Source organism: Pocillopora damicornis, chromosome 13 (genome assembly GCF_964200805.1).
Source record: "Pocillopora damicornis chromosome 13, jaPocDami1.2, whole genome shotgun sequence".
NCBI classification, from domain to species: Eukaryota; Metazoa; Cnidaria; class Anthozoa; order Scleractinia; family Pocilloporidae; genus Pocillopora; species Pocillopora damicornis.
This window is the reverse complement of record NC_142682.1, coordinates 1886047-1894901: the sequence shown is the minus strand read 5'-3', so window position 1 is coordinate 1894901 and position 8855 is coordinate 1886047. Positions and strand designations below refer to the sequence as shown.

The 8855-nt window shown below is 39.0% G+C and overlaps 2 protein-coding genes across 2 annotated transcripts; both read right to left on the bottom strand.

The window, feature by feature from the left end:
* Nucleotides 1–255: 255 nt before the first annotated feature.
* On the bottom strand, nucleotides 256–4100 carry LOC113677914 (diamine oxidase [copper-containing]). The gene has a single exon (XM_089191017.1). The coding sequence runs from the start codon at nucleotides 3766–3768 to the stop codon at nucleotides 1414–1416; it is 2355 nt and encodes a 784-aa protein (XP_089047143.1). The 5' UTR covers nucleotides 3769–4100; the 3' UTR covers nucleotides 256–1413.
* A 2760-nt stretch (nucleotides 4101–6860) lies between these two features.
* LOC113677905 (rhodopsin, GQ-coupled) lies at nucleotides 6861–8855 on the bottom strand. Its single transcript, XM_027194765.2, has 2 exons — nucleotides 7460–8855; nucleotides 6861–6986 (listed from the first exon to the last, which is right to left on the bottom strand). Exons 1-2 carry the CDS (start codon nucleotides 8720–8722, stop codon nucleotides 6978–6980), a joined length of 1272 nt encoding a protein of 423 aa, XP_027050566.2. The 5' UTR covers nucleotides 8723–8855; the 3' UTR covers nucleotides 6861–6977.

Below are 8855 nucleotides of genomic sequence, written 5' to 3'. Positions count from 1 at the left end.
CTGCAACCGTTTATTCATAGTCGTCAGCGTACGGAACACTGCAGAGAGGCTTTTTCTCGGTAAAACTCAAATTGGTGAAACAATTGTCACTGAACCGTGTAAGATCTGGAAATAACCTGTTCATAATGGTGTGGGAGGGGAGGGTGAGGATTTTGGATAATTTAGTTTAAGGTTTTGCGAATCTGACTTTTAAAGATCAGACCAAATGAGTGATTCTCCATACTCCATTACAGACCCAATAAGTTGGCACTATGAAATGTTTATCTTTCATTTTATTCTTGATCATTAAACTAGTACAATCTTTAGTTTTTTCTTTTTAACTTTTATTTGTCAAAGACGTGTTGTATTTTGCACCCCATTTGAAAGATGATTTAAAATTTAGTAACTATTGCAATGTAGGATATACTTGTAAACCTTGTGATACATGCTTGGCGGGTATCGTGGTAAAATTATGTTTTAGTTGATCCGTTCTCGCTTCCTATTGGTTGAAGAAAACTTAACCATGACATTGATTGGTTAGACGAGATTCTCGCTGCCTATTGGTTGTAGAAAAGTTAACCTTGGCAATGATTGGTTAGACGAGATTTTCGCTTCCTGTTGTCTGTAGAAAACTTAACCTGGCACTGATTGTTTAAACGAGATTCTCGCTTCCTATTGGTTATAAAAACGAAACTTCCGCTCTTCAAAACTCTAAACTTTTTTTCCTTTTTTTGTAACCACAGTATTTAAAGAACCTAGCCATAGATGATGTTGCTCATATGCAGTAGGATAAAATAGAAAGTTATGCACATAAATGATTTCTATATATTTACAGTCATTATGCAAAGTTATTCTTGCGAAAAAAAACTTAGCTTTCGGAAGAAAGCTTCGCCTTCATGAAACAAAGCATTGAATTTCTATTTCAGAAGGGTAACTATCTAACACAAACAGCGAAACTTATTGCGGACTAATCTACAGAACCAAGAGTTTAAAAAAATTTAAAAAAAGAAGTTAAGATAAATTTTCAAGTTAATGTCAATATAGTTATTTAAGAACACTTAAACCCATAGTAAAGTAGCCACTCGCATTTTCCCGCGCTTCAGACAAACTTCCTGTTCAACCTTGAGTTCTTATTGGCTATATGAGATATTTTCCGTCGCTCTAAATGGCTACATCTTTTTATCGCAACCCTTGACTTTTCTGACGAGCTTTACCTTACCTCTTCTTTACATCTCATATATTTCGCGATTTCATAACCTTCATACTGCCTGAATACTGATCAAATATTGAATTTTTTGCTTCTATCATCTAGTCCTCAATACAGCCGAGTCGAGGGAGAATAGCAGCTTCAAAATCTCTTCTTTTTTGCCCTGTTGACTGGAATTGTGCGTCAAATGTCTCCTGTGAAGTAATAATGTGGGTTGAACGCGCTCTTCATTCGTAAGTTCTTGTTAAGTTAATGTCATATTTTCTCGGCACGCAGACATCTTTACTACGATCCACACGGCTCGCAACCACAGGAGGACTTGAACCACTTTTGTCTGTCGAAGGTTTGATAAACACTGCATCGGTAGAATTTATTGAAGGATCGGCGTCGAAGTAATTGAACGGCCGAAGAAAGAACCTGGCCGTGTTCGTAGGCGTCGCAGCATTCGGGACATCTTCGGAGCTCGGAATTTGGATACATCCAATAGAAACCCAAGCGACGAGATCTTTATCGGTAATGCCATTGTTGTCGCCAATGAACTTTTCGAAGTCAACGATGGGCGAGGTGGGGCTGTTCTGATTGTACACAGAGCTACTCTTTAGCTCGGTATCTTTAGAGAGGGTAACAGCAAGTGGATAATTCGACCACGGCGCCATCTTGGTGTAACGATATTCCTTCGGAAGAATTTGTTTCACGGCTGATATCGGTATAACAAAATATCCTCTTCTTACGCCAAACTTGTTTTTTTCATTACTGTGAACATTATAATAAGTCGGCTTTTCGAAGTCAATGTTCTCAATCGCTGCATCAAGCTCCAGTTTTAGCTGTTCTCGGCGGAATACCATTAGATTTTCTCTTTGCGGCTGATGCCATTTATTTAATTTGTCGTCTTTGCTGATCGAGATTTTCTCAAAATAATTGGAGGTACCATAGACATCAAGATCAATTTTGTAATGGAATATGTAATTGTGTAAGTTTCCTAGCAGTTTGCTCTCGATATCTTCCCCATATTGGTCATCGAGGCTTGTTTGGCCGTTCTCTGTTTTTATGTAGCCGGTAGGTGTCGATTTTACCTCCACAACGCCATTCTGATAGAACACAAAATCGAAGACGTTGTCATAACCGCGCAAAGTGGCAATGGTGCGAATTACTAACACATGACTGGTTATTCCTTCATAAAATCTGAATCGTTTTCCATTCGCTTCAAAGTGGCGCCTTAGAGGAATACTGCTGTCCATTTCAAAAACGCACACCGCATTCCTAACTACTTCCGGTTCGTTGGTGTCCACGAAATGCAGCGTGTCGAAAAACTTGGATGTCTCTGGACAGTCGACGCCGGCCACTAGTTCTAAAGATCTTCTACCCATTGTCCATCCACCATACACAAAATTGGCAACCCTAAAGTATGGGGAGTAGCCAGTGTAAAATGAAATGGCTTCCTGTAAGCTGAGTTCGTAGATTATTCTTTTGTCTTTAAATCGAATGTCGTAGAGTTGAGGACCTGAAACTGAATCCATTCGAAAGTCGAAGGTCCAACTCATGTACTTAATATGGTGACCGCTGACAGCAAATCTTTTCCCATCAGGCTCAAACATCCTCGGGGCTCGCCTGGAACTCTGGGATTGGGGGATTCCACGATTTTCGTATGATGAAAATAAAGGTGGTTTTGGCGCGGGGATGAACGATTTTTGAATACCTGACGGTTTATTATAATGAAATAAAAGGTCATCGACGGTGTTGTATGCGAATCCATTGTAATACACTTTGTCCACTTTCCATTTCGACACGTCCGCGCCAGCAAAATTTATGTAGAGTTGAAAATCGACTGGGTTCAGCGATTCCCCCTCTAGATCGCGAGTGAATTGCAGCCACGTTGTTCGTTCGTCCCTATCTTTACCAAAGGGTTCCTGTGGGTGAAATTTTAAGAGCCTGTTTGTACAGTTATTATAGCAGTATCCGTCATAACTGTCATTTAAAATCTTAAAAGCCTTGGTTGTGGCTTCTATAACAATCTTCTCTAAGGCTTTGTGTTGTACTTGATCATAAGGGCGAACGTTGAACTCAAGAGGATTGCCGCGTTCTTCGTACGTCATTTCCTTGACGGTGCTGTTCGGCCATGTTACAATGTACTCTTGGACCACTGGTAGGTTGGAATCACCTTTGAAAACAACAACAAGCGCTCTTCTGGCAGGCCGCGGCCTTCCTTTCTCTAAGTAATCCAGGACTGCTTTTTTGGCAGGCGGGTACATCTGGATCATGAAAATATAGCTTTCATTCACGGATGCATTTTCAATCTTCTTTAGTTTCAATGAGGATTGTTTCAACATGAAATTCCTCGCAGCGATTAATTCTTCGCGGGAAAGTTCGTTAAAGATGTTTTGAGTCTTCGGTACTTCCCCAAATTCGAGGGTTTTTTCGGCGCACGAATTTGTTTCCGGGTTGTTTGGATATCTTTCTTTGTACTGAGTGAAATCTACCGCAATCACGACGAGAGCTATCAGCAAACCGACACACAATAAGACTAGAACGGTGACAGCAATTTTCCATTTGATGGGTACACCGACGCTTCCCTTCCCATTCATGGTTATCGAGAGAACATGAAATTAAGCCATAATAAAATCGACCTTGGAAAAACACGCGAAGCACCTCAGGGTGAAAATTAACTCACTTAGTGTCCCTGCTATATTGTAATCCAAAGGCATAAATCACTGGAACTTTCGCGGGTTGAAAAATAATCAGCGACTTGGTGTTTAAATATTCATGTTTTTTTGTTATGATCACCTTTTTCTTTGGACCATCTGTCAGTGATTCATTCACTACAAACAAATTTGCATGTTATGTAAGAACACTTTGAAGAAACAACATCAAAACGTCTCCAAGATTTGTTGGAAACAACACAAGGTGTTTGACAAAGTATAAATGAAAAGCGATAATTAAATCGCGTAAAAAATCAGATTCTTTTTCGGTCAACCACTCATTATTTATAGTTGTTAAAAACAAACTCAGAAAATGAAATACATTCTATAATTTACATTTCGTGCTATGATTCAACTTCGTGTGGCGTGAATATTAAGTTTCTTTTGTGCGAGCTGATTTTTAGTGCCACTAGCGGAAAATTTTCATCGTCTGAAGTATTGAGTATTAAGCTAAAGTAATCGTCATCTTTATTTGCAGTGAATATGTTTTGGGTATAATGAATAATTATTTGAATCGTGCCAGCCAGACTGTTGTACAATTTCGGTAACTACCTGTCAACCAGGGCAGAATATAAATAGTATTAAATGGGGTTGTGGTATTTGCTCCATGAAAAACAAACACTCTGGCTTGTATTAGACGAAAAAATATATGCCGAATCTGATTAAATTTTTGTTTTTTTTAATGTATGATGTGGCGACTTTAGGCTATGGCTTAACTGAGTATGAAATTCGCCTCGCTTAGGTTCGATAACAAAACTTCTCTCAGCGGCTTTCATCAAAGCCTCGCGTTTTTTGTTTCCAATATTTTCTGTTTTGTTTCAGAACTTGAAATCCTTTCATAAGACGCATGACGCCCTAGACAACTTGAGTTTTTGAAATGCCTGGTCAAGTGTTATTAACGTAGAGAAGATGAAAAGGCGGCTTTGTATCAATTATGAAACATTTTATATTTCATGTTTTTGTATGTTGAGGTAATTTACGCCAGAACGGTGAACTGCGCGAGGATAACTGCCTCACAAGAATAAACTTTGTTTGTCAATCAACACCGAGTTATATCATGACATAAAATGGAATATTTATCGTTCAGAATATTTATTGGCAAACGCTCTATTTTTGTGTCGTTTTGAACAACAGTGCTCGCTTTATTATATAGAGACCACTGGAAGTTCGAAACTCCTGGTTAAAAGCGACTGTTGAATTGTAAAAATCCTTTTTCGATGGAGGATGGAAGACGATTCGAGGGATACATTTGACAAGTCTACCTTGGCATGATGAAGACAGAACACGGCGGGTGAAAATTTAATGGGGTGAGATAAGACCACCTAGGGTGTCACGCGAACACAACGTGATTGACGGCCACGTTTCGTTACCAAGCAACTTTGGGAGTTAAAACCGTGGACTCGTGCTGATCTTTGCATGACAGGGCTGGGGGGCTCTGGGGCTGCCTCTTAGGTCGTGCTCATTCCCCCCGAGTCACGGCTCCCAGAGGATGCGCGTTAGGCGAAGACTCAGGAAAATTGATTGCTTCAGTGTGTCCAAAGTGCGCAAATAAGATCTGCTAATCTTTTCTTACGATAATGCTAAGGGAGATTACAATCTTATTTTTCATGAAAGGATTTCAATTTCACGGGTAATCCTCTGGCCTCTCTATTTTCCTCATGATGATACCGCTATCTTCTTTTGCTTTTGCTGTTCGTGTATTGAATCAGGAAAATCCTACAATATCTTAATTCATCTGACAAGTACATATCGCTAATTATTTCGCAGACGAAGACATGTTTTCAAATTTAAAATAGATATGAAAAATGAAAAGCTTAACCAAGAAGAATTAATAACAAAAGCGGAAAAATAAAACACGAAAAATGGAAGTGATATAATTTGAATAAGATGCAACAAAATTTTAGCAATTTTCGATTCGAAAGGGAAATCATTTTAGGGAAAAAAGTCATAAGTATAATCGAAATTTCATGGTTCTTTTCCTATCAACTTTGATTTGCCAAGTTGAAGTTTCTGACAGCTTCTAAGGCCATTGTTATCTTAACCGCCGCAGCGTTTCTGAAGCCTTACCGCCGCGCGTTTTAATTTTGTCGTTGTATAGTCATTGAGGCTCTTAAGCATATTCAAATCTATGTCCAACAAAGGTGAATGTTAGAAATACTGTTTTTAAAATACCATCTGAGGGACTGCCGAGGGAAGACAACACGTGCGCATAGGTGACCTCCATTTTAAAGTAGGGATAGGTTATGTCTCACAGAGACAAAGTTGATTAAAACTCTAAAAACACATGCATTTTACAAGGATTGAACCATCTTGAAATTCAAAGCAACTGCGTTTATCCCGAAAAAAAAAAAAAACAGAGCAACCCAAAGCTCGTTAACTCACATTGCTTTGGAAAGAAGACCACTTGGAAATACTGGCTTTTGAAATTAACCCTGTTCTATCTTAAGCAACAGCTTTTTAATTTGATTTGCAATTGTATCGCTTTTGTTACCTAAAAGGAATCGCGCTTATCTTAGCAGCACGTGCGCAAGATCCGGTAATTTACGACACAAATCGAAATATTTTCTTTTGTAAAGCAAAATCAAATAAAGTAGGCAAATGAAGCCTCTAACTTGGAAAGACCTGATTTTCAATTTCTACTTTTAGCTGCTCTTCGAAATTCGCTACGTTTCCTAAATCATTATGAAATAAATGGTGATATATCAGTGGCACTCTCCAGCTGATGAGTTTTTATATTCTCAAAGCTTGGTTGCAGTATGATGTCTTGCAATTTTAAGGAGAAGTTACTCTTTAATCACTCTGGGAGTCAAAAGTTTAAAAAGACTTAAGTCCATTGAATACTGAAGATAAGTCGCAAGGGTTTGTGTTAAAACTGTAATTATTTCAATATGAAACGATCGATATAAAAAGGTAAGGGACGATTTCGTCGTTGACTTTACACAGCATAGACTCAGAAAAGTGTATTTAATTAATATTCTTGAAGAGGTCTTGCCACCTTGTCGAGAATAAACAAAACGACCAACAGACATGCAAACGCAGCTGACCAAACTTTGTGTGGAGAGCTTCTAGATCACCTGGCATTGATCCTCTAGTTTTCACAGGCGCTGAAAAATGAAAAACAATACGTAGTGCAGAAAATTAATGTTTTATTACGAGCCTGAACCTCCTCAAGTTCGATTCACTTTTGTCTAATTATCGGGATTGAAGCCTATCCGATAACGGAGCACGAGCTAAAATTTCCATAAACATTTACCAGAAAACCCGGCCAGAAACTGAATTGATAATGACGAAACTGGCGAATAACAAAACCGAAAAATCGCTTACTTGAGTAATAGAAACTGGATACAAAACTTTTAATTGTAAGTTAGGTGCACAAACCCAAATAATGACGAGAAAACCCAGAAACCCTTCTTCCTCATTAACCCCAACAGCTACAGAAGACGTTTGACCTATAATCTATCACTTTACTGATGGTGTCATGAGCAGATGATTTCAAATATAGCTCAATCAATGGTTAGCGGCAAAACTCGCATTTTAGCACCTCCATAACAACTTTCCTTATTTTTCTGTTTCGTACCCCGTAAATTAACGGACAAACGACACTGTCCATAAATATCAAGTAAATTCCCGCCATTCGGAGACTTCTTGGCGGGAAAACGCCGAACGCGTCCAAGGTATCCATGATAAAACATGGCAGCCAGCAAAAGCAAAACACGAAAACTATAAGCGAGACGGTTCGTGTTATATGAATGTCTTCCCCGCGCGTCTCTCTCGTTTGCAGCTGATGTGTACTTTCTTTTGCGTGCTCCGTAGGGGTAGAGTTCTTGCTTAGGCAGATAGCATTTGATTGATTTGTAGAACTGATTTGATGGAGATGAAGGGTCCCTTCAAGATTGTTTACAGTTTTTATGTCTTGTCTCCCTCCATTTAATGCACTCTGCTGTTTTTGTGATAAGAAAGTGAATTTCACGGGTATCACACCAGACCGATCCTCGCAGAGGCCTAGGTGTACGTTTGCGTGTAATTTTTTAGACTTCTGACCACTAAGTGAATCACTGTACAAGTCTTTGAATAATAATTTATTGCTTTGTTTCGCGTTTGTATCCGCTTCTCCTGCCATGTTGAACTGGCTTTCTCCATCTTTTAGCTTCTTTGTAACCACATTTACTGTAATCCTTTTGCGATGACAAGTTACTGCTCTCGCGATTTTTACATTACAAAAGATTACAATGATGATGTCCAGTAACATGAAAGTATTTGCGGTGATTTTATAGGAATAACTACTGTTGTCTGTGTGACACAGAGCCGTCCGCGCGTTGAAACTGTAATAACCCCATCCAAAAAGTGGCGGTGTACAACTCAAAGTACAGATAATCCAAATGAAACCGAGAATCTTCAGAACCAGCCTTTTGTCAAATAGTTCCCGGTATCTGTTGAGATGACAGACCAGCATATAGCGACTTAAGCTTATTGCAGTTAGAGTGAATAAAGTAAGGGCAAATAAGAGATAACTCTGATATCCTTGAATGACGCAGAACATCTTGCTAAAAGTCCACTTTCCTCTTTGAAGAGTCCACACAAAAACCGGAAGGACTGTAACAGCAAGAAGAAAGTTTCCAATAGATAAATTCATGACAAACAAGTTGGGTATAGTTCGAAGTTGCCTCTTCCCACACATGACGAAAATCATCAAGAAATTCCCGAAGGCAGCCAAAATAAGAATCGTGGTAGCAAGTGCAACTTCGATGAAAACTTGAGTTGTGGTTCTGTATTCTAAAGGGGGAAATATGCCATTTTGTTTCAAGGGGTTTGCGGTGCAATTCATGTTGGTTGACGCCATCTTTACCAGAGCTGGTGTTTCACCAAAGTAAGTGATTCTAGGATTTATGTCGGCGAAATGAATGATATCAAAGATTTTGCTTTTCCAATTAAAATCTGGTGCATCTAAGCGCTCGAGAATAATAAGTCGTGGT